Source organism: Nuphar pumila, chromosome 2 (genome assembly GCF_984573655.1).
Source record: "Nuphar pumila chromosome 2, dmNupPumi1.hap1.1, whole genome shotgun sequence".
Classification (NCBI taxonomy): Eukaryota; Viridiplantae; Streptophyta; class Magnoliopsida; order Nymphaeales; family Nymphaeaceae; genus Nuphar; species Nuphar pumila.
In genome coordinates this window covers 124971736-124998911 of record NC_143250.1, presented here as the reverse complement: position 1 = coordinate 124998911, position 27176 = coordinate 124971736, and the positions used below count along the sequence as shown (strand labels likewise).

At 37.6% G+C, this 27176-nt stretch overlaps 1 protein-coding gene across 1 annotated transcript in view; it reads right to left on the bottom strand.

The window, feature by feature from the left end:
- LOC149847014 (putative serine/threonine-protein kinase PBL3) overlaps positions 1 to 24108 on the bottom strand; it is a 55897-nt gene extending 31789 nt beyond the window's left edge. The window contains exons 1-3 of the mRNA XM_089996751.1: positions 23744 to 24108; positions 21789 to 22114; positions 12116 to 12251 (exon numbers count right to left, since the gene is read on the bottom strand). Coding sequence (XP_089852877.1) covers positions 12116 to 12251; positions 21789 to 22114; positions 23744 to 23807 — 526 coding nt within the window. The 5' untranslated portion in view covers positions 23808 to 24108. The remainder of the gene's footprint in view (positions 1 to 12115; positions 12252 to 21788; positions 22115 to 23743) is intronic.
- Positions 24109 to 27176: the final 3068 nt, after the last annotated feature.

The window sequence follows — 27176 nt, the reverse complement described above, 5'->3', positions numbered from 1 at the left end:
TGATTGAGAGAGAATTCCTCAGAGGCCACTTGTTACAGGGGAATGCATCTAAACTTTTGTAAAAGTCATTGGGATCTACCACCTAGGATAATATTTGGTAGCCAAGTTCCCTAACTCCGATGACCGGGGACACTGATGAAATGAAATGGGGATCTTCGAAACACGAGCTTTGATTAACAAGAGCAAGTGTCAAGAATGACACTAAAGCATAACCCTTAAAAAGGGTATAACTGGAAACAAAATAAAAATAAAAATGTATTCTTTATTGATATGAAAAACCAATTGCTTAAGAAGCATTGGAGAGAAATACAAGAGGGGCTGCACCCCTTTATATACACAGCTGAAAGAGGACTCAATAGAGCTGTTGGGCACAGTCCAACAGCTCTATTTAGAGCTGTTGGAATGTGTCAGTCCAACAACTCTATTAAGAGCTGTTGGACTGTGTCAGTCCAACAGCTCTATTGCTAGTCAAGTCCGCAAGTCTGGACAGGACTTGACTAGCAACAGTCATTCTAGTTCAAACTGAACTAGATGACATAAAGACAAAAAATAAAAATAAAGGAAAAAAAATACAGAAAAGAAAGAAATTAAAAATGTATTTATATATATATATATAATAATATAATATTATTATATATACATATATGTACAGTTTTACATTTTAACACTCCCCCTCAAACTTACGGTACAATGAGCGAAAGTTTGTCTAAGAGAAAGTGAAATCAGGGAGCAGCGAGAGGCTTTGTAAAGAGGTCTGCTAACTGATATTCTGAAGTGACATATGGCAGATCAATTATCCCGTGTAGATATTCCTCTCTGACGTAGTGATAATCCATTTCGATGTGTTTGGTGCGTTCGTGGAATGTTCTGTTACTGGCAATGTAGATCGCACTTTTGTTGTCACAACACATTTGTGAAGCCTTTGTTGCTTCAACTCCCATGTCAGCAAGCAGTCGTCGGAGTCAAACTACTTCCATGGTCGTGGTTGCCATGGCTCTGTATTCAGCTTCGGTGGATGAGAGAGATACCTTCTGCTGCTTTTTACACCTCCACGAGATTAATGATTCCCCTAAAAAGACACAAAAGCCAGTGGTTGAGTGTCTGTTATTGGGATCACCTCCCCAATCAGCATCAGTATATGCAATTAAATCAAGAGAAGAGGAGGAAGATAAGAAAAGTCCTCGTGAAAGAGAGGACTTGATGTATCTGATAATACGCATGACTGCTCCCATATGAACAGAAGTAGGAGCATGTTGAAATTGACTTGCTGTATGAACAGCATGTGCTATATCTGGTCTGGTAATGGATAGATAGGAAAGTGCCCCGACAAGCTGTCTGTAAGGAGTAGGGTCTGCAAGAAGTTCTCCATCATCAATCTTCATTTTAACATTAACAACTTCTGGAGTGTCAACTTTCTTATCATCAGTAATACCAGACCTGAAAACAATATCAAAAGCAAATTTAGTCTGAGATAATAAATATCCTCTAGGAGAATAAGCAACTTCAATGCCTAAAAAATATCTCAACAAGCCCAAATCAGTCATTTCAAAATAAGATTTAAGAAGTGTTTTGATTGTTTCAACTCCCTGTTTATCGCTTCCGGTGATGATCATATCATCCACATAGAGAAGAAGCACAATGATCCCTGCATCAGAATTCTTAATAAACAAAGCAGTGTCAGTTAAACAGAATTGAAAACCAATATCAATCATAACACGACTAAACCTATCATACCAAGCTTTTGGTGCTTGTTTAAGTCCATAAAGAGCTTTTTCTAAGCGAAGGACTTTACCCTTAGGAATACTTAGACCAGGAGGGGGTTCCATATATACTTCTTCAACTAGCTTTCCATTTAAAAAAGCATTTTTGACATCCATTTGAAAAATAGACCATTTTTTGATAGAAGCTAAGGCAATTAAGGTTCGGACAGTAGTCATACGAGCCACCGGAGCAAAGGTTTCTTCATAATCAATCCCATATTCTTGGGCATAACCTTTGGCTACTAAACGGGCTTTATATCTTTCAAGAGTACCATCACTCTTGGTTTTAATTTTATAAACCCATCGACATCCTATAGTTTTCTTCCCTGGAGGAAGATCTTGAATATTCCATGTAGAAGCCTTTTCAAGTGCATCTAATTCAACTTTCATGGCTTCTATCCATTTGATATCATTTTTTGCTTGAAAATATGTGGATGGTTCTTCATATGAGTGAATTAATGCAATAACTGCCCTATATGTGGGTGAGAAAGACTCGTATGATACAAACTTTTCTGGAGGCCTCGAGATTCGGGATGATTGTCTAGTTGGAATGTTAGAATATTTCTCAAGTGCACATGGAGTATTAGACTCTTGTCGCCTGGAATATTGAATACTAGTATCTCTATGAACTTCTTCATTTTCAACATTAAGATCAATAATTCTTGGATCATCATCAAAGTTACAATCAAGGTCATATTCATCAAATGTTGATGTTAGATCTAGCAAAAAGGAGTACTCAGTGACGTCTTTTAATTTTCTAAAATCAAAGAAGCTCTCCTTTTCAAGAAAGGAAACATTTCTAGACACATATAGTTTATTATTTTTGAAGTCAAAACATCTATAACCTTTCTGGTTTTCAGCATATCCTAAAAAGGCACAGGGAATCGCACGAGGGGAAAGTTTATCATTTTTGTCAGTAAATATGAAACATTTGCACCCAAATATTCTTAATCTAGAATAGTCTGGAGAAATGTTCATAAGTTTTTCAATGGGAGTGATATTTTGTAACGAAGAAGATGGCATCCTATTAATGAGATAGGTGGCACTTAAGGCAGCTTCTGCCCAAAAGTCTTTAGGGACTTGATTTGCTATTAATAAAGTTCTAGTGGTTTCTATAATATGGCGATGTTTTCGTTCTGCCAGTCCATTTTGTTGAGGTGTATAAGGACAAGATCTTTGATGTGTGATGCCATGCAATTTAAGATAATTTTGAAAATCTGTGGATAAAAACTCTCCCCCTGAATCTGTGCGAAAAATAGTAATATCATTTTGAAATTTGTTTTTAACCATATTATGAAAAGTTTGAAAGTATGAAAATACTTCAGACTTATGTTTGAGAAAGTACATCCACGTATGACGGGAGAAATCATCGACAAAAATAACATAGTAAACAAATCCTCCTTTAGAAATTACTGGTGTAGGACCCCAAACATCCGAGTGTATTAATTCAAGTGGTCTTGAAGAGAAAAAGGTTCTGTTCTGAAATGGTAATCTTTTCATTTTGCCGAGAATACAATCTTTACAATTAAATGATTCAGAGTTACAAAATTTCCCTAGATTTGGAAAATGTTGGATTTTGGCTATATGTGGGTGACCAAGTCTCTTATGCCACAGTTCCAACTCTATTTTTTGAATATTATAACAAAAAGCTTTCTTCGGCATTTCCAAAAAATCCATGTAATAGAGTCCTCCTTCTCTATGGCCTTCCCCAATCAGCTTGCCTGACTGGCGATCCTATACCCAACAACCATGAGAAGAAAAAGAAATATTACACCCATAATCAGAAATTTGAGATACAGATAAAAGATTTAAATTTAATTTGGGAACATGTCTAATTTCTGGAATAAAAAATTTTTTTGTTTTATAAATTTTTTCAAAATCTCCTATTCCTTCTATTTCAAGAGAAGTCCCATCAGCAGTAAAGACCTTTAACACACTTGTTTTATTTTTAACACATTTGGATAGACTTTGATTATTTGGGGTCATATGAAAACATGCACCAGAGTCAAGAAGCCAAGAAATTTTACCTAAATCAGAAAAAGATGAGGCTGCTGCGCCGGTTGAAGCTTCAGATGAGGAAGAGGCACCTTTGATGAGAGGCTGAAGGATTTCCATTAGTTGGGCCAGGGAAACTGGTGCATCCTGATCTTTAGGCTCCGATCCAGCAATTGCAGCTCTTTTTTCTCTCAACTCCTTAAGTTTGGGACATTGTGGCATGTAGTGTCCCGGTTCATGACAGTGATGACAAATAACTTTCTTCTTATCATAGTCACCATTTTGTCGGTTAAAGTGAGGAGGCCTATATGATCGAACATGATTCCCTGGTCTAGACACGGCTAAAACGGAATCATCTTCAATTTTTAAAGAACCTTTCCGGAGACGATTTTCTTCCATTGTTAACTCTTCAATAGTTTCAACAATAGAAGGAATTTTTCCCCGGTGAAGTAGGGCCGATTTAGTGGCTTCAAATTCCGGCCTTAATCCAGTGATAAACTGGTAAAAATGTTCAACATCGAGTTGTTTCTGACGAAGCTCGATGTCTTCGGCACAATGCCACTTTGGTTCTAAAAGGGAAAGTTCTTCCCAAAGTTCGGACAACCCATTGTAATATTCACGAATAGTTTTGTCTCCTTGTGTCATCATTCGAACTTTTTCTTGGAGGTTGCACACGTGTGCAATATCTTTAAGGGAATACATATTCTTAAGGTATTCCCATGCCTTATCGGCATGATCAAATTTGGCAAGACTTGAGCATTTTTTAATGTCAACGCTATTGATAAGCCATGACATTATCTTCGCATGAGATATTCTCCATTCTTTCCATTTCTTCTCGTATGAGGCAATAGCCTTGATTTTCTCTTCTTCCGATAGAGGGACGTCTTTATCTCCCTCCTTTTTAGTAAGAGATAGCTTAGGTTCCGAATCGGAACCATCCACAATCCCCCATAAGCCTTTTCCCCATATATGGTGCTTCATGATTGAAGCCCATGTTACATAGTTCGTATCGCTTAGTTTCATAGGCATGATGGTGACTTTATCATTGTCATCCATCGATTACAAGGAGAGAAAGAATAGGGATAGAAGAGAAACAAGAAGGAAAATGAGAAAGAAAGAAAAAAAAAAACAATACAACAAGATGTGAAATCTTCTCCAATGAAGTGATAAAACACTTCTCTTCAAGTGGCGAACACTTTTGCAAACGGGCACGGAAACCGAGGCAGCTTTTCCTCAAGATTTAGTACTTCCGCGGCTCTGATACCATGAAATGAAATGGGGATCTTCGAAACACGAGCTTTGATTAACAAGAGCAAGTGTCAAGAATGACACTAAAGCATAACCCTTAAAAAGGGTATAACTGGAAACAAAATAAAAATAAAAATGTATTCTTTATTGATATGAAAAACCAATTGCTTAAGAAGCATTGGAGAGAAATACAAGAGGGGCTGCACCCCTTTATATACACAGCTGAAAGAGGACTCAATAGAGCTGTTGGGCACAGTCCAACAGCTCTATTAAGAGCTGTTGGACTGTGTCAGTCCAACAGCTCTATTGCTAGTCAAGTCTGGACAGGACTTGACTAGCAACAGTCATTCTAGTTCAAACTGAACTAGATGACATAAAGACAAAAAATAAAAATAAAGGAAAAAAAATACAGAAAAGAAAGAAATTAAAAATGTATTTATATATATATAATAATATAATATTATTATATATACATATATGTACAGTTTTACATTTTAACAACTGAGTCATTGCTACTCAAGAGGCATAGTTGTTAACAACTTGTCCATCGGAGTTTTTGTACCATCCTATCCACTCTCTTGACGGAACCAAAGAGAAAAATGAGTATGTCAAGTTTTATTTTAACTGATAACCCATTCTACATGTTCTGGTCTTTTAAACCAAATCGAGCATCTTGCCTGTGAAGGCGATCATATCCATTTATGTGATTTTCTTTTAATTCTGGTGCATTGTCGCACTACGAGGTTACCATAAACCTCCAGTCTAATCATCATAATACTAACATGTCGTACATATTTGATAGTACCACTACGATAAGAAAGATATTGGTTTCTTAGAAAGAAACCTAGACATTATTTAGAAATTTCAATGTCTCGTGCTTTAGGTCAGAGAATATCTGAGTCATTTTGGATACCAAAAAGGATCGGACGTACGTACCACCTAGGGCTATGTAATTGAAGCCTTTTTGTTATATTGGTTCGAGGAGAAAACTCAGTTACGAATATACACACACAAAACACTTGTTTTGATTTTTGAGAGAGCAGACAAATATGAACTAGAAATCTCGCATGTGAAATCTTTTAAAAAAATCGAGATTCGGCAAGGATGCGCAAATCTGCATCTTTTAAATACATACAAGCGTAATCTAAAGTAGGTAGGAATATACAAAACTGTGTACTTTATAAAATTATATATGTATATAGAATACATATATAGTAAAGCACAAGCATGTACATATTACAGCGCGGTGGCAAAGTAAATGCCATAAAGCAAAGCCCGATGTGTGAAACCACACATTAAGCTAAATAAATTGCGTAAGCGATGCTCAGTGTATGAAATTGTACATCGGGCTAAATAAATTGCGTAAGTAGGAACCTATGCACATTATAGCGCGGCGACAAAGTAAATGACATAAAACAGGGCTAGATATGTGAAACCACATTTTAAGCTAAATAAATTACAAAAAGCTGAAGCTTGTGCATATTACAGTGTGACGACAAAGTAAATAACATAATTTAAAATGGACAAGAATACGCAAAACTACGTCCTTGAGTTAAAAGCATATATATATATATATATATATATATATATATAACGTAAATATAGTATGTATAAGTTAGAAGTATTCTGACATTGTTCTCATATACAACTTTTCCCTACCTCAGAGATAGTCCGAATATCTAACAATTTCGAGTGTAGGTTCTTAAAGGCTCATGCCTTGGTAAGCATGTTGCATCCGTTGTGCCGGTGTAAAGCACTAAAAAATGATTCTATTATGTTGCATAAAGAATGATATTAAAACCCGAACCCAGTTCGAGTCGATCAGACTGAGCTGGGCTCTGTAATGACCCCAACTCATTCCCGTTGAAAAGTGATTTTTTTTTAAAAAACAATTGCGAAAACAATCTCAGAGACCTGGAGTCTTATAATCATAACCATAAGAGATCTTACACTACCATTTTCTAAACCACAGTAACTTTATTCATTAATCAATAGAGTTAAAGGACAATAAGTAAAAGAAAGACAAGTAAGACAATATAGAGCCACTATGTCCCAAGGTAGAATGTCAAGTAGTCACGCAGTCTTCGTGACTCTCACTAGCAGTCCATCTCATCATTGGGCCTCAAAGGCTATGAAAAACATAAGATATACGGTGTCAAAATCATAGATCTTGTGTATAAATTCCTCTAATAAATCAAATAAGCAAGAAGAATATAAATCAAATTTATGCAACATTTTAGAGGAAATACAACAACAATAATTTCAGTATTCAAATAACTATTCATGTATTAGCAACACTTATCATGCAACAACACTACATAGCAGATAAGAGAAACAGGTAAGTATGCATGAACTAATACAGAATAGGAATATGCATAGAATTAATGCACATGCACGAATAACTTATTAAGTTATTATCAAAGTTTTCTTTTCTATGCATGTCCTTATTAAATTTACATAATTTTAGTTTCACTTTTCATTAAAACCGTGGATACTAAAAAATGGGCACAACAACAATAATTTCAGTATTCAAATAACTATTCATACATTAGCAACACTTATCATACAATAACACTACATAGCAAATAAGAGAAACAGGTAAGTATGCATGAACTAATACAGAATAGAATATGCATGGAATTAATGCACATGCACGAATAACTTATTAAGTTATTATCAGAGTTTTCTTTTGTATGCATGTCCCTATTAAATTCACATAATTTTAGTTTCACTTTTCATTAAAACCCGCGGATACTAAAAAATGGGTACAACAATTTCCAAAGTTCAAGTTAGGTTCCCAGTTGTAGCTTAACACACAATTTGTATTTTATTACTAGGTTCCACACTTGGCCCTCGACCGACATCAAGAATCAACACCATTCATTGGAACATTAAAAATAAATATTTAATATCGGGACATTAGGAAAATCAACATTCATTAATGTCACTTTCTTGGTATACCAGTAACAACAGTTGTGTCTATATACCACCCTCAGGCAAAGTGACAGAATCTCCCTAAACCATGGTCGGGAGGTGAACCACCTAGTTGGGTTCAGGGGCACAAACACACATGAAGTTTTTGTATCCTCACGGTTCCCCAAAACCGCAGTCCAGGATTCCCACATTGTGAAAGGGACATCAAAAAAAAAATACTAATTATATTGTTTTCTCTTTTTATCTTTTTATTATAAGAAAAATTTATTTCTTAATACCAGTTTTGCAACTCAACATGCAAAACATAACATTTGTTTCGCAAATGAACATGTGAAACTCATCACGGGACCTCAGCCCGTTACAACATGAAACAGTGCAATTTAGTAAAAATAATATCAAACTGATTTTTGCGATGCATAAAAACTAAACATGGAGCAAAACCTGCTCGAGGCCCACACGACCTACAATGGTTCACTTTTGACCACTGATGCATCTAATGCAAAAACCATAATGAACATGTGATTACACAATCATCCAAACATGTCCATTAATGCACATTCATTCAAACATAATAAAAATATACATGCATATCACTTTTCACATGCACATAAACACATGCTTGCAAAATATATATTTATTTTCATGATTCATCTCATGCACAATATGCAAACATGCATGTGATCATTACCAGGATTCATATTTTCATTACATGCATATGTATGTACACAACATATTAATTCTCATAAGCACGTATAAACAAGTCTTGCCATTGTATGCTGAATTGCAAAACTTAATAATTGACTTTTAATAAAAAGATAATGAATGAGAACAGTGTAATATACGTTCTGAGATTTTCCATCATAAGAATGGGGATCTTAGAGATTCGGTTTTGAGGGACCACGATGATACAAAAACTTCGTGTGCACTATTTGATTACTCCTGACCCGATATTGAGGTTCTTACTCCCGGTCATGGTTTTAGGGAGAATCCGCCACTTTACCTGAGGTGGTGTGTAGACACAACTGTTGTTTTGGTATACCAAGAAAAGTGACACTTATGGATGAGTGATCCCTGATGTCCCCGACATTAGATGGGTGGTCTAATATTCCGACGACTATTTCGGTCGAGGGCTAAGTTTGAAACCAGTAATAAAATACAAATTGTATGCTAAGCTACTCTGGGAACCTAACTTGACTTCGAGGATTTTTCCCATTTGGCGTATTCGTGGACAACGATAATTAAAAAGAGAAACTTAAATTGTGTGCATTTAATAGGGACATGCATATAAAAAAAAATTTATTAAGAGGTAATAATTTACTCATGCATTGCACTGAAGCCATGCATATTCCTGCTATACATTAGATCATGCATGTTTACATGTTCCCTTAACTGTTAAATATTGGTGAATACATAATGTTATTCCTTAATGCATGTTAAATAATTGTATTGCTTAAATTGTGAACTCTATTACTTATTAAATGTTTTCTCATGCTTAATAATTGTTCTTAATGCATGAATGATTAATCAAATTATGAATTTGTCATAATTGCATACCTCTAAGTTATTGCATGAATCTTATCTGTATTCTTTATGCTCATTTATTTCATTAGATGGATTCGTACGCAGAATTTCTCGAATTTCTGACACCCTATTTCTGTGATTTTTCGCAACCGCATGAGATAAGTGAAGTCACTTGCTTCTAGAAGAGCTACGAGCGCTACACGTTTGCTAGACAACTTCACAGATGGACAGCGTAGTGCTGCTTTTCTTTACTTTTTCTTTTATATTCAATTATTTATGCACTCTGAATTTCCTTATGCAATTGTCTCGAGACTATCATTAATTATCCAATAAAAGTTTTGTTTAGTTTGGTATGAATGATAAATGTAAGGTCTCTTATGGTTGGTTGAGTTATCCAATGGTGAGTGGAACTGTAAAGGCCTCGGGTCTCTGTGATTGTTTTCGTACTTGTTTTAAAAAAAAATCTTCACTTTTTAAGGGGTATGAGCTGGGGTCGTTACAACAACAACCGCAAAGAAAGTCGAAGGAATACTGGTCAGGACCCAATGACGGAGTCCTTCCTTTAGACCTCGAATGAATTTTCAGGCCCACTCGCGATCATCTTCAAACAGGCTGGATCAGTATCGTTCCAAGTTCTCAAATCTCATGGTGTAATCCACCAGACTTGAGTTACTTTAGCATAACTCCAAAATTTCTATCTTCTTTTTGTGTCGCGCATGTGGGGGGAAATAGTTCGCCAGAAAAGCACCACAGAAAGTTTCCCAAAGTATAACTGTTGCTCCCAGAAAATGCATACCCCAGGTTGCGTCCCACTATTTGCGGGCGTTATCCTTAAGCCAATATGTACCAAAAACTGTTTTCTTTTCCTTTGTTACCGATAATACTTGAAAAATGCACTCGATCTCTTCGACCCAATTTTTGGCGAGCTCAGGATCGGCCTTGCCAGTGAAGGTCAAGGGATCAACAACAACAACAACAACAACAACAACAACAACGCCTTCATCCCAAACAATTGGGGTCGACGATATGAACCAAAAGGAAAATCATTCTGGGTCCTCCACATGAATCCTTCTCCTCCAATCATTTTTATCCAATGTCATGTCCTCGGTGAGAGTCAAAGCATTCATATCCTTTCTTATCATCTCCATCCAAGTCTTCTTAGGCCTACCCTAACCTCTTTTAGCTAATATATTTTCCCATTTCTCCATCCTTCTAACCGGAGCATCATTAGGCCTTCATCGAATATGCCCAAACCATCGTAAACGATTCTCACTCATCTTATTTCAATGGATGCAACGCCTACCTTCTTACGTATTTCCTCGTTCCGAATCTTATCTTTAGTGTATTTCCACACATCCATCGAAGCATACGCATCTCAGTTACACTCATTTTTTTAACATGATGTCTCTTGGCAGCCCAACATCTCGTACCATATAGTAAAGAAGGTTAGGGGATCAAGTTTCAAAAAAAATTCATAAGTGATGGAATTATGATGGTTCGCCTCAGAAGATGCAACCTGATCCCCTTGAGCACGAACTTGACTTTGGATTGCATTGGCCAGGGTGCCGAGGGAATCCATGATGAATCCCTATTGTTCAAACCATTCGTCAGTCGATTCGTTATTCGTACTTCACGTCATCCTTTATTCATAGCAAAGGATGGTCAAGTTAGGATTTAAAGAAATCGAAATAAAAAGAACAAAATTCATATATATTACGAAACATCTTACAAAAACCCAGCATCGCTGGTTGATAATGCAGAAAGGAAAGCTTGTCGCAAAAAGAATTCACAGACTCTGAAATAAAACTACAAGTACCAATTCCCCTCAAGGACGGTTCAAGTATCGTCTAACATAATTCCTAGTGTTGACCCCATTATGTACAAGAGAGAGCTCCTAAAGAGCCATTGGGAGTCGTTGGGTAGGGTCCAACGACTCTATTAATTCCCAAAAAGCCCATGAAGGCTGTGAATTATTACATAAAAAGAATAAAATAAAAACATAAAAATAAAAATATAAAATATTTATTTCTGTTGTACATGAAAAAAGATGAAAATAACCCTGAACTACGAATGTACAGATATGTATACGTAAACATATATATACATATATGTTTACATTTAACACACTCTTGTATAAAACTAGGCATTTTAGAACTAATCATCATAGAATCCTAACCAGCATGTAAGCCACATGCATCTAACGACAGTTAAATGAATAAAATGCTAAGCATGTGCACTAGTCAGTGCCTCGATCATGACTAAATGGTCAGGTCAACTAATAAGAATATCAAATAAAAAATAACAAGGAAAAATAAGTGCTCACAAGTAATTTTCCCAAGACATAGTTTGGGAAAGTTTACAATTTAAGTATGTGAATATGTGTTGAATATGGGAACATACAGAAAAGATAACATTTGGTCAAGGGTATCCAGATTTAAAAATTGGCTTGTCATAACATGATGAGTTAAAACAGCCCTAGTACATATTAATCTATAGATGTATCATTGCAATCAGCAAGCAACATATATTAAGCAATCTTCCAAATTGAAGGATTCTAACCATGAAGAATTTCCTTTTTCCACAAGTGTCCACATTGTGTTAGCTAATAGCCTAATGCTCAATGGTAGCAGCAGAACTCTAAATGCAAAAATACTCACGTCTGAATAAATGATTTTCCAGACTTCCTTTGGGCATGAACTCATACACCAATAATTTGTTCTCACCCTCTAAGCAGTATCCAATAAGCTTTACCAGATTTGGGTGATGAAGCTGGCCAAGATAATTGACCTCTGCCTGCAATTACCATAATAAATTCAGTTTATAAATGCCAACAAGAGCCCAAAAAAAGTGATAGTGATGCAATCCTTCAATATTGGCTTAAGCCAAGGCTAACCCAAAAAGAAAATCAAGGAGCCTACTCATTCAATGAATAGTCTTGTTTAAATCATGAGAGAGAGAGCAAAGAGGAAGATGAGAAGAGAAACTTCATTAACCTTGAAATGAGAATAATACAATCATATAAGGGGACATCCCCTCTATCCCACTATAGGACAAAAATTGTTGACTCTGCATTACTTGAGAAAATACAAAAATACCCCTTAAAGGAATGCTATGTACATATAAATACAAAAAAGGGCAGCACACAAGAATGGTAATATACATATGATACATAAGTTGTTAAAAATGTAAATGTATATGTGTACATATACGTATTTGTGTGTGTGTATATATATATATATATATATATATATATGTTAGGTTAGTACCTAACTAGTAAATAGTAACTAGGTAAGTGTCTAACTAGGTTAGTTTCTTTTTACTTTTTTAGCCATCTTTTTGCTAGAGACATTGGAGAGAGAGCCCAACGGCTCTATTGGAGCTGTTGGGACCTCTCCCAACATCTCTCTTAGGAGACATTTATATGTGTATAAATAGGGGTAAAACCCCCTCTCAAATGTAAGCCTTCTTGCATAGATTGATCAATAAAATATTATTTTATTCTTTGTGTTTTGCGCCTTTAGTGGGTGTTTGTGTGTAAGCCCATTTTGTGGCTTGTGTATTCCTTTGGTGCTTTGGTGGAACTCTTTGAGTGTCCATTGTTATTGTTTTGGTGAATATATTTTGGAGGACCTTGTTTCCTTACATAGTTTCAGAGCTTGGAGATGAAGCTGATTTTTTTGTGCATTGGGAAACATGCCACTCAAGATTTTGAAGAGACAAAGTCTCTTTTGCAAAATTTATTCAAGTGCTTGTGAGATTGTTGTCCCTCTTGGTGGTGGAGTGCTCGTATGTTCGTGCTCTTCATTGGAGGTGCTCTCTTGGTGGCAGAGTGCTCGTATGTTCGGGTTTCTCATTAGAGGTGCTCTCTATTAAAATATATGTATGTGTGTATATATACGTACATATATATATATACATATATTCATATATACTTATTTTTGTCTTGTAATAATTAAATGCCATACAGGGGCATTTTTGTCTTTTCACATGTATATAAATACTATTTATTAAAACAATTTTTTTCTTTTCTTATTTTTTCCTTTTTTATTTTAATTTCATGTAATTAAGGGAGACCAATGGGGGCTCTATGGTCTTTTCAGACCATAGAGTCATTGGAAGCTCCCAAGGGCCTCCCTTCTTCTTGGTTTTTGTTGTGTATAAATAGGGGTCTTCACCCCCTATTATTCTTATGCTTTTCTAAGCATATATTCAATAAAAATATATTTTTTAGTTGTTGCCCTTTGTTGGCTCTTTATATTGTCCCATAGTGGACTTGTGTTCTTTTGTGATTGTTGTGCCTTCGTGCCCTTGTCCACTATTGGACTTGTATGTGCTTTTGCACTTCATTCCAATAATTTTGCATACTTCGTTACATGGTATCAGAGCGAGGTTGCTCTTGGTCCTTTGAGAAAGTGATCATATCATGATTGTGAGATAGCATTCAAAGTGCTCATGGGTTAGTAGTGCTCGCACAACTCAAGGTGGATGAGCTCTTTCGTCATCTTCCATATTTTATGTTCCTTCTTCTATTAAGTCAAAATGAAAAATGAGCAAAAGGATAGACATCTTATTCAAATTAAATGGTTTCAATTACATGATGTGGCATTCACTATAGAAAATAACCTCAGAGGCAAAAAGCTTTGGGGATACGTGATGAGCTCTATTCCTAAGCCTCAACTCAAACTCACTAAGTTGGAAGCATATCAAGAAAAAACATTAGAAGGAGATGCTTGAATTAAAGCCATTAAAGATCATCAATCCAAGGTAAAGGATTGAAAAAGTAAACATGCAAAAATTCTTGCATGGTTCACGAACAATGTTGAGCTTAAAATATGTGCCAACATTGCTAAATTCTGCAAAGCTCATGTGGCTTGCTTTTTTATGAAGGGTATATATACCCCAAAAAACTTTGCAAGACAATTTTTTTTTCAAGAAAACATACACACCATAAAACAAGGGAACATGAATGTCCGTAACTGCTTTAGTACTCTTGGTCCTCTATGGGATGAGTTATCCCTTCTTAAACCCAAATGGGTTGCTAGTGAGGATGTTGAGTTAAAGAAGGGAACAAATGGAAAAAGAGCACTTTTTCAATTTTTGCATGGGCTTAGGCCTGAATTTGAACAAGATATTCTCTCTTCCATCGATTTAAACCTCTCTCTTTGGAAGACGCCGTTGCCAAAATATGCCAAGAAGAAACTCGTCTTGGTATGATTAAGGGAGGAGATAGAGTATTGGCCGTTTCTAAACCCGAAAATCATGTGAAATCTTACAAACCTCCACACACTTTGTCATCATTGCGTCTAAGACCGTTCGAAACTTATCCATGAGTGGGTAGTTCCTCGAACCATACCCAAATCGTCATCCTATACAAATTTATGAAATTTCTATTGGTTTTCAAAATAAAACGACCATATATATAAGTATAATATTATCTATTATATATATATATATATATATAAAGCATGATCAATCAGTCCCAGCTTAGCCAGGGACTGATTCAGATTTCATTTCAAGATAATAAAACGTTCATGGCTGATCCATATTGGGATCGGTCCATGAATTCAGGTATCGTTTCTTTTGTTTTTTTCAAAACCCAATCTTATATATATGTATTATATTTATATCATTATTATTTTATTTTATTTTATTTCTTTTCTTTTAGGAACCGAACCGACTCATCCCACTAAAGAACTGGCCATGTTCGTTCATCAGTTGGATCTGAATCACTGCATGGTTGCAGGGGTCAGATAACTTGAATGAGACTCACTCCAAAAGAAAAGCTGTCCCAATTTCAGAGCCAATCTTTTTCCCTTTCATGCCAAGACCGATCTTGAGAAATTGGCCATGCTTTATTACCCAACTACTGTGCTCAACGCCCTTACACATCGAATCTAATATTTTTTTTCTTTATTGAACAACACCCATCGATCAGTCCCGGCTCATCTAGGGACTGATCCGAATAATATATATTTCACGTATGCATGACCGATCCAAGTATGGATCGGTCCCTATGATCAACATTTAAAAAAAAATGATAGATGCTCAAATAATTTTGTACCGACATCGATTTCCATGTATCTCATAAGCGATGTATAGGTTCAGCCCTATACATCCTCGGAGTATGCTCATGCATACGAGCCCTTGTCTACGAGTATTGAATAGAACCCCCTACCTCAATCGCAGATCCAAAAATCAGGCTCTAAAGCATACGGTTGCGAACTTCGAATGGCCGACCGGATTCCTTCAGATGGTCCTACTCCTTCACAGCTACACTTCCAGTTTAATGGATGTCACCGTCTTGAAGAAGGGAGAGGGAAGGTCCGGACCGATTTTGGAGAAGAAGAAAGAGAGAGAAAAGAAAGTAAACAAGAGGAATAGGGCGGGGGAGGCATGAACCCCTCCTCTTATAGGGCTCAGCACCAAACAATCCTAATTATTTAACTTTCCTAATCATACTCTAACTCCATCACCCAAGTTCCCATATTATTTTTCTTTCCTTAAACTTGTAATTATCTATCATACTAAGCTTATATATATATATATATATATATATATGAGTTAGGTTACCTCTTAAAGAGGTTCCAACAAAGCACAAGAGGGCCCACAAGGGTGGGACGTCCCCTCTTGTTCAAGACTTCCTTAAAATCTTTCTACTCTTTCAAACCATTTTAGAAAGTTTGATTTTTTTTGTCTCTTAGTTTTTCTTTTCTTTTTGAATTAGAACTCCAGCCCATATGGGAGGGCCCACTAGGATGGGGCGTAAGTCATTGGGATCTACCACCTAGGATAATTTTGGTAGCTCAGTCCACTAACTCCGATGACCAGGGACACCGATTCATTGCTACTCAAGGAGTGTAGTTATAACAACTTGTCCATCAGAGTTTTTGTATCATCTCATTCTCTCTCTTGACAGAATCAAAGAGATAAATGGGTATGCTAGATTCTATTTTAACTGACAACCCATTCCATATGTTCTGGCATTTTAAACTAAATCGAGCATCTTGCCTGTGAAGGCGATCATCACCATTTATGTGATTTTCTTTTAATCATCGTGTATTTTCACACTACGAGGTTACCATAAACCTCCAGTCCAATCATCATAGTACTAACATGCCGTGCATGTCTGATAGTACCACTACGATGAAAAAGATATCGGTTTCTAAAAAAGAAACTTCAACATTTATTTAGAAATTTCAATGTTCTGTGCTTTAGATTGGGAAATTTCTAAGTTATTTTGGATACCAAAAAGAATGACTGGACATACATACCACCTAGGACTACGTAGTCGATGCTTTTCTGTTATACAGGTTTAAAGAAAAAACTCAGTTGCGAATACGCAAGCACCAAATACTTGTTTTGCTTTTCGAGTCAGTGAATAATACGAGCTTGAAATCTCTCATGTGAAATCCTTTTTTTTTAAATAAAGACTTGACGGGAATGTGCAATTCTGCGTCTTTAAATACATACACGCGTAATCTAAAGTAGACAGGAGTACGCAGTTATACATGTATATAGAATACATATATATTAAAGCATAAGCCTATACACATTACAGCGCGGCGACAAAGTAAATGACATAAAACAAGGCCCGATGTGCCAAACCACACATTGAGCTAAATAAATTGCGTAAGTGATGACCAGTGTATGAAATCGTACATCAGGCTAAATAGTTTACGTAAGCGATGCACGATGTATGAAACCATACAACAGCTAAATAAATTGTGTAAGCGATGCACAATATACGAAACCGCACATCGGCTAAATAAATTACGTAAGCGATGCACAATGTACGAAAACATACATCAGCTAAATAAATTGTGTAAGCGATGCACGATGTATAAAACCGTATATTGCCTAAATAAATTGCATAAGCAGGAGCCTCTACACATTACAGTGCAATGGCAAAGTAAATGACATAATTTAAATAAACAAGAATACACAAAATTGTCCTTGAGTTAAAAGCATATATGTATATGTATATATATATATAAGTTAAAAGCATATATGTATATATATACGTATAAGTTAAAAGCATATATATATATATATATATATATATATATACGTATAAGTTAAAAGTATTTCATCATTTGTCCTCGTATGCAACTTTCTCCTACCTTGGAGATGGTCTGACTCGCTGATGATTTTGAGCGTAGGTTCTTAAAAGCATATGCCGACTCGGTAAGCATGTCTTGTTCGTTGTGACGAATTGGTACGTTGCAATTGATTTTTTTTGTTAAGTTGTTAGATTTTGACAAAAACAACAATGGTTGCATCGCAGCGGTCGAACTTGAACCTAATTCAAAAGGATCGAATTGAGTCAGGCTTTAAGGAATTGAGTCAAACATGGCACACCCGAGCCAGCTTGGGTGAGCTGGACCGAATCAGGCTAACTCGGTATGGCCTGACTGGAGACAGCAACAACAGTAGTTGCTGCTGCTCGGGTACAACAATGGGATGGGGGGTGGGCTCGGTGGTTAGGTCGAACCCGGCCTGGTTCCAACCTTGTGACAGGACCGAGCCTTGCTTGGTCCTTCAACAAAGGGGGGCAGGGGCTGATAGACATGGGGAGAGAGGCGGGGCAGGAGCAGTAGGGAAAAAGGGGCGACATGGGATTGGCCTCAGCCACACCCTGTCGGTTGTCCCATCATAGCAGCAGCAACCTACGACTGCTACTGGAATCGAGAAAGAAGAGGGAGAGAGGATTCGGGTGGCTCCCATGAACCACGAGAGGCAAGAGAGAGAGAGTTTGGGTGGTGTTCGGAGGTGACCCGGTGACCCAGTGGGCGACCCAACTCGGTGGTGCCAGCCAGCAAAACAAAACCGAGAGGGGGGTGGCCGAAAGTGGTTCCGGCGGTGGACTCTCAAGCAGGTGGTCGTGCCACACGGTGGAAGAAGTGGGGTATCCTCGTAACCCAGACCACACAGGAGAGAGGTGATAGGGTTTGAAAGGGAGATGGCCGGAGGGGTTCTAACGGTGGTGGCATCATATGGTGAGGGTCGGCTCGGAGGTGGCTACCAGAGGAGGCCAGGTGAGGGTGTCGGTCTCAGCAAAGGGAAACCGAGAGAGAGATAGACGACATAGGGAGAGAGACAACAGAGATAGAGAGGAGAGGAGAGGAGAGGGTGCTCGACACCCTCCATCCTTGCGAGCGAGAGCCACCACTGCTGGTGGCTTTGGTCTACCGACGAGACAGGGAAGAAAAGGAAGAGGAGAGGGTCGTACTTGCTCCGGCGAGGATAAGTCCGAGGGGAGGCTTCGGTGAGGTCCCGGTGTGAGGAGGTAGGTGGGAGAGTCGGGGAAAGAGAGAGTCGAGGAGAGGGATGAGAGGCGAGAGGAGCTCTGAGGTGAGTAGGTGCTCCGACGAGGGATGTTGAGGGGAGCTCGGAGGTAAGCGGGCTCTGACAAGGGGTGTCGGGGTCAGACTTTGTAAAAAGAAACCCCCCTTGTGTAGGGTTTAAATAGACCAGATCCAACTTGGATCTATTTTTTTTTAAAGACATGAATCTTACAATGTTTGAACAAACCTATTGTCACTCAAATGAACTTTCTCCCTCAGAACTTCCATATACTCATTCATTCTTTCTTTTTTAAAAAATGGCAATAAAAAAGACATCATATTCATCTCCGAGCTTTTGACTAATATAAGGTGTATCATCGTAAAAGACAATGTTTCTAGATACCCAAACTTTTCTTTCAACCGAATAATAGCACTTATAACCTTTTTGACCATTTGAAAACCAATAAAATAACATTTAACTATTTTGGGAGACGGTTTTGTCTCTATATCTATCAAGTAAAAGTGCAAAACAGATATACCGAAATACCTTTATCATTCTATAATTTGGAACCATTCCATATAACTTCTGAAAGGGTGACGTAACCTTAAGAACACTTGATGACATGTGGTTTATTTGATAGACAACCAACTAAAATGCCTCATCTCAATAAGCTTTTAGCACAACCTCTAAAGATAAAATCTCTCGTTGTCTCTGAAATATGTTTGCTCTTCTTTTCAGCCACTTTGTTCTGCTCAGGAGTATAGGGACAAAATTTTTATGATCTATTTTTTTTTCTTGCAAGAACTTCTAACACAAAACTAACATATTCACCACCAGAGTCGGTTCAAAGAGTCTTAATCTTAGCTAAGAACTGAGTTTCAATCATAACACAAATTTTTTTTGAAGATCTCAAAGAGTTCACTTCACTTCTTATAAAATATACCCAAGTATATATTTTGTAGTCATCAATAAACGTGACAAAATATAATGACCCCCCTTGGTTGGGATTGGTGAAGGACCCCACACATCCGAATGAATAAGATCGAAAGGACACTCAGCTTCCCTATCGCTACCCCCAAATGGCAAGGCATGACCCTTCACTAGCCAACAACCCTCGCACTCCTGCACATGCCTTGACATAACTAACTTTGACCCACCTAAACTAATAACAAACACCAAATGTTGCAACCTATAGCTAGAGATATGGCCTAATCTCTACTGCCATAAAACTGACACATCCACAACTGCAACTCCTAAACTAACTATACATCTCCTTTGTGAACTCATATCCAGTCAGTCTAGGTAATACAAGTTTTCCCTTTTATGACCAACCCCAATCCTTCTTCCTAATACCTTATCCTACACAACACAATCAACATGAGAGAAGGTAACAATACAGTCAAACTTAGTAAGTTGGCCAAAATAAATAAGATTCATTGCAAGAGAAGGGACATGATAAACTTGTGAAATATTCAATTTACTCCCAGGACAAAAATTGGGATTAATGGATCCAACTTTTGATACCTCCATGGTAAAAGGGACTCATGAGCAATCATGTGACATGATGCTCTTGAGTCTATCTGCCACCCAAAAGGACTACCAAAAATACTTGCGTGGGAAATGTCGAAAGAGGAAGTGGAAACATAAGAGAGAGCATGAGAAGGGGCAATAGTGAATGACTGAAATAAGAGCTGCAATTAAAGAATTTGTTGCTGCATCTGTCGTATTAACAATCCCCAACCACACAACAAATTTCTTGCACAAAACCAACAATATCAACAAAAAAATAGCCAAGAACAATATAAAGGACAACCAATCCCCACACCATCCAAGCCACAAATCTATATAAACTCCAAAGGATTTGTGTCAACACATGATACACCTCAAATACAAGGGACAATATCAACCCCAATATGTGAAATTAGTCCTGTCGGATTCATACGAAAGACTTGAATAATCTCCTTCTTTAGACTCTCCAAAACCCTCAAACTACAAATTAAATCCTTGCACACAAATGCAAATGCAGCAAAAACAATGCCTAAATACTGCTCAAAATAACAAATGCAGCAACCCAAAACCACAATATGATGTAAAGTAGACTAAAACCAGACACCCAATTCTCGCAATAACACCCAACAAACTCAAGCCAAGTGCATGAGAATCAGTCAACAAAGTACTCCACACACATTATCACCCTTCCAATATTACATGCACAGTTTATAGGCAACCAACACATCAGAACACAACAGAAAATAGGAAAATCCAGTTATTGCCTACTAAAGCACACGCAAAACACCAATAAAACTCAACAAATCTGTTGTTGATTGCAAAAAACCCACTTCCAACAGTATCCATACTAAAATATGACCCAAATGATGCAAATCTAGAGCATTGAAAACCCCCATGAGATCAATACCAGGGATTTCTCAAATCTGGACTCTATTCACGTCACTATTCTGAAATTCACAAAAAAAACCATATAAAATCAAGTATACCTTCGATCAGAATGATTCTTGATTTTAGAAATCATCTAAAATCAAGATTTACAAAAGCCCCAACTAAATCAAACCAAAATGCAAAAAAAATGGATGTCCTCCTTGGGACACACAAAACAAGGCACACAACATAATGGAGTTTCTTCTTCCTTTTCCCTTCTAGATGATTACTAAATACCTCTCTCTAGGGTTGGGCATGACTCTGATACCATATCAAAGCAATAGACTTCCAACCATGAGAGAGATAACAAAGAAGAAGATGACAAGAGATTCTTCATAAACCTTGAAATGAGAAGAATACAATCATACAAAGGGGCATCCCCTCTACAGGATAAAAACTGTTGACTCTGCACTACCTAAGAAAATACAAAAATACCCCTAAAAGAAATGCTATGTATATATAAATACAAAAAGGGACAACAAGAATGGTAATATACATATGATACATAAGTCTCAACATAAATAGCCACTGGTTGGAATCCTTGAGTGGGCCTCTAGAAGAGGAGAAAAACAGTTGAAAGAATCTGGGAAGTGAAACAAGAAAACCTACCAGCCATTCCCTGTGGCCTTGAAATCCTTCTGGTTTAAGCTTCTTGACAGCAACAACTATGCCAGATCCTGGTCTGGCAGCAGCAAGAGTCTGCTCATCAATCCATCCTTTGAAAACATAACCAAACCCTCCTTCACCAAGAAGGCTGTCGGGACGAAAGTTTCTTGTAGCATTTCTAAGATCACTAAAGGTGAATGGCTTCAGATTTGGTGATGACAATATCTCACCCTCAGATCTTGGCTGGGGATGAGTTACTAACGAAGATGGAATAGTCTGTTCAGAAGGCACTGATGATAAAGCATTGATGCTGGAGGTTCTTGATGTATCTGATTACATATCATTAAAAGAGAAAACAAGAAAACACCAGAAATTGTCACAAGTTTAAGAAAGAACTAGAGCATATGCAACTTTTCTCCAGAAATTTATTAACAGAGTAATGCATATGAAATATGTGAAGTTATGGATGATATAGTCAAATAAGTCTAATAATATAAACAGTACAGTATCCTAATCTTATATATAAAGATGAAAATGAAGCATAGATTCAAATAAATTAAATATTTCAAGAGAAATAACAGTCCACATGATACATTGAGGCATCCAAGCTCAAAAACATATTTGGCCAAGAGCGTTACTGATAAAGAACCAAGGTATCAGAACACATAAAGACAGCTAATGCTCAGCACACAAGTTCATGCAATGCAACATCGTTGCCAAATTCCCATACCATTATTTACTGTAGCTGTCCCATACCATTGTTTACTGTAGCTGTGACTGAGATCAAAAGAAATACAGGTAGAGTAGTTCCCAGTCATACTCCTACTGAGGTGAATTCTACAGCTGAAAACAAATTATCTGCTGGTCATTAGCTGACTAAGTTTTAAGGGTCAGCAGTTGGCTGTTTTAGCAAGTGCGCCATGTTTAATAATCAAGTTTGTCCTTCAGAAATTTAAGTACTCGACACAAATTTGACGCATGATCCATTATGCAACAAAATCCACAAAATCTAGCTCGAGAAGCAAGTTTGACAGATGGTAAACACTAGTCCCATCTGCGGAACATATCCAAAGTGTTATGTTAAAGGGCTTAAATGTTTAGAGGATTGGATGAGCATCCCCATGCTCCCACCTTTTATTTTATGTATCAGACAAATAAAGCTTGATTAATCAAACCCCAAATGCTAAAGGGTACAACCAATCTTAAAAAAGCAAATTAAAATCCTAACAGAATACCAAATAGCCACTTCTGCACATATGAAATCGTAATAAACTCACAAATAACAGAATTTCAGTTTCAAAATTTTTTTATTTCTAATTATAAAACGCTAACCAAAAGCGTTTGAATAAAAAATCTCAAAGATTTTTCATTTCATTTATTCTTTTTTATCCACCTTTGGTTATTTCTGAATTGCAAACTGAAGGAAAATGAGACAAATCTCCTATCAAACTTTACGTATCTCCAAATTTAGAAGTTCCCATAAAAGACCCACCTTTCCAATTCAGGCTTTTCTCATCGAAGCAAAGGAAACAAGCACGGCAAGAGTAACTTAGGCCCCTCATTACCAATCAATTTCTATCAAAGTTTTTCCAAAAGAAAGTAGAACGCAACAAGATTCATGTTGGCCCATCATGGTCTCTTAAATTTCAACCTCAAAATCAGGGTTTTTTTGTCACCACTCGATCAATTCTAACTTGACTTTCTAAAAAGAGAAACAAGTGAGGCTAACACAATAAAAAGGAGAAGCCAAGAAATTCAATATTTAAAACAAACTGAGTTAATCAAAGTCCACCACAGCAACCGTAACCACAACGCCTCCAACAAAATACCGTTAAAAAAACTAAGAACAAGTATGAGGGGAACCGAAATTTCCAACACCAACAAAACAACAAATCAAGATAAGAATTTCCCACAACCAAAAATTTTAAAGAACAAAACGAAAGGAAAAACAGGCTCACCGGTAGCATTATGATTACTCTGAGCGCTATTCACTCTGCTGGGGACGTCAAAACAATTGCCCATCAAGAACAAGCCCAAAATCCTTATTTTCTCTATAAACCCATGAAAACTGAGAGATGGCTTTGTGCCTTAATACCTTCACCCACACTAAAAGTACAGAATCCTCCAAATCCTGAAGGAGAGAGAGAGAGAGAGAGAGAGAGAACTCCGCTCGTCCTACTGATCTGGAAAACGACGGCACCGAGTGTTTTGCTACAATTCTTATTTTGCTGAATAAAGAGAGAAAACCAGAGCCGTCTGTGGGTAATTTACCAACGGCTGTTTTTTACAGAAGAAATTTTACCCAAAACCACCAAAACATCATGCAGCCACTAGTCACTTACTTACCTGCCTCTCTGTTAGTCAAAATACTCAGATGATGTTCTTTGACTTTGCCACTTCATAACATTATATAAGTGACCAGGAATGTGCCCCACTAAGCAAATGGGTCCTGGATCCATGGATTAGGACTAGGAGTCTTGATGACGTTTGGAGTTTTATTTCATGAACCTTAGTTTGTTCTTGGAACCCTTATCTACGAACCAGCTCCACTTGGAGATCTAGGTCATAGTCATCTAGGTGGGTCCAATAATTTTATAGGATTGAAGGCACTCCACCTGAGCTTGTTTGGATCTTTTTTCTGGATCTGGGTTTAATCTGAGATTGTGCTGTTCTAAATTTTTCTTTGTCATTATTGTCAGGATTGTGAGGTTGTCTTGAAAGTTATCTGATGTGAATCGTTGAGTTGCTCACTCTCCATTTGTGTTTCTTATTGCTGCCTAAATGTCTTCAAGCATGACAAAATGCTTTTTTGTTCACAAATCACATTCTCTATGAGAGAAACTCTTGCTAATATTATTTTTAAGGAAATAACATTTTAAAGTTTTTTGATATGTTTTGCACATCTGATCCTCTATATGTTGTATACACGCATTTGTTCGTGTTATTCCAACATGTACGCAAGTTTAGGTAGGGGTTGAAAGAGCTGCAAGCTATAATGTCTCAAATTTTCAACCTCCATAAAATCATATTTTTATATCAAAAAATGCAATTCAAAAGTTGCTTCACACTATCTTAATCATGTTGAATACATTCATGGGGTTAGATTTAGTCAAAACATCTACCGACTATGAGTTTCAACTAGGGGTTCATTTCCCACTAAGGTACTAAATAGTTTAATGTTAGATTAACCTACCTATATATATCCACGATCACTTTTAATTTTAAGTAGGTATTTTTTTTATCATGTTTAGAATGCTTTATTTACTGGTTTAACGTGATAAAGTTGAATCGTAAGATGATGCATTGAGCTACTTTTAAACCATCCTTTTTATGAAATAACATTTGAATCTTATGACATATTAGTAATTATCAAACCCACTAGTATATTAAATAAATCATGCTATATACATCTTTATAGATAGATCTAACATTGGTGGCTCAATCAATGTGAGCAAGCACATCTAGTACCATAACATATTGTGGTTCAAAACCATAACATATAGTCTCTCTCTCTCTCACACACACATAAATATTGACTGTTATTGATAGTGGCCATACTATTGGATAGACTTCACATTTTTATTTTGTTATTTCATTGAATATTTTTACAAATCAAATCACATGAATAACTTTCTTTTTATGACGAGGAATCCATAAGGATCGAGCCCTAATTGGTCACACCATACAGTGGTAAACTCCAAGAGAGTAGTAGATCAGCCCCACAGTGTGGCCTCGTGCTTGTGGTTGAAGAGGGAATTAAAAACCCCTGACATCCAGGACCTTGAAGCATCCCATTGGTTGCCCTAACCAACCGGGCGAGCATGCAAAGCATCAATCCTATGGATACGAGCCACATAGGTTAATCAATAAGAACCATATTTTAGATTATATGATTATGATGTGTGATCAGTTTTCTTAGGTTAAATAGTTTTTTTTGGCAAAAGGTTAAAAGAGTTTCATTGAACATAATTTATTCACTCTTCACGAATGTCAAAATTTTTACAGTGGTTTCATGGCAATGCAACTAGGATCAGCACCAGCGGCCGTTTACCACATTCATATCATGTAAGGAGTAAATATGGCAATGCCTCTGCTCTCTGTGAAATTCATTTAAGGGTAATGAACAAGTGTTACAGTCACCCACCCAGCTAAAAAGATGCAAAAGTTGGCGTGAACAAGACGGTGTCTACAATTTATCCTTTGTGATTCTGTTATTGAGTATCAAATTCCCACTTGTTTTTCACCATGTCCAAACCCAAATGACCGCTGAAAGCTTGCTGTCCTTTTCGGTAGGAGATGATTCAGATGTTCTCTTACAGGCTGTCCGGTGTGACATTGACCGTGACCTTGTTTCTGCGCCCACGGGGTAGAACATCATGATTACTCCCTCGGCTCCTGCACCAAAAGATCAGGTGCAATATGATTGCACAAATACCTGTGCATTAAGCACATCATCACCCTCTCAACACAGGGCCTATCGATTGTGGGTAGGGATGGCAGTGTGTGTGGTGGGGGGACAAGGTCTCCACCCCCGCCCCGCCTCAAGATTTTATCCTTCACCCCGGCCTCCATCCCCGGCGGGGAATGAATTTTATCATCCATCCCCGCCTTCATCCCGGTTTCATGTCTTCCATCCTCAGTTCAAACGGAGATGAGGTGGGGCGGGGATATTGCGGGGGAAAAGTGGTCGGGGTGGGGACGGGGCGGGGCAGGGAAAAGTGCACGTCCATCCCCGCCTCCACCCCCGGACGGGGATGGATTTTAACCTTCGTCCCCGCCTCCATCCCCGTTTCATACCCTTCATCCCCGGTCCAAACGGGGTGAGGTGGGGCGGGGCCCCGCTTTCCCCCGGTCCACTGCCATCCCTAATTGTGGGGCGCAACACAAGGCCCGATGGAGGGGCATCAGGTGCTTAATGCACACATTTTGTGCCATGTGATTTTACTCCATCTGAACTCTGTGCTTTCGCTTACTTTGAGATGGTTGTTTTTTTGAGCCAGGATCAGGTGCCATCACATGACACACTTTGAGTGTGCCTTTGCACCTTACTGCCCTCCATCTGCTTTTGGGCTCCACATCTAACAGTCTGTCAGCCAAAGATAAAAGGGCATCAGGTGCAGCGGCACACTTCAAAGTGTGTCGCAATGGCACCTGATCCTGGCTCGCTTTTTTGTTGGCTTTGACCTTCCAACTTAAACGCCTTTACTCAACCCACCTAGCCACTTGTGTCAAGCCCTCGTAGACCAAAATTTGCTGTCCTTGTCAAAAAGGCACCAACCCCGCCTTGTTTCTAGCTTGATTAGAAATAGGTAGATAACAGTGGTTCCCTTTACCCAACTTTCATAATTATCATTCACCCACAAAGCATTTCTAGGGATGCAACTAGATTTG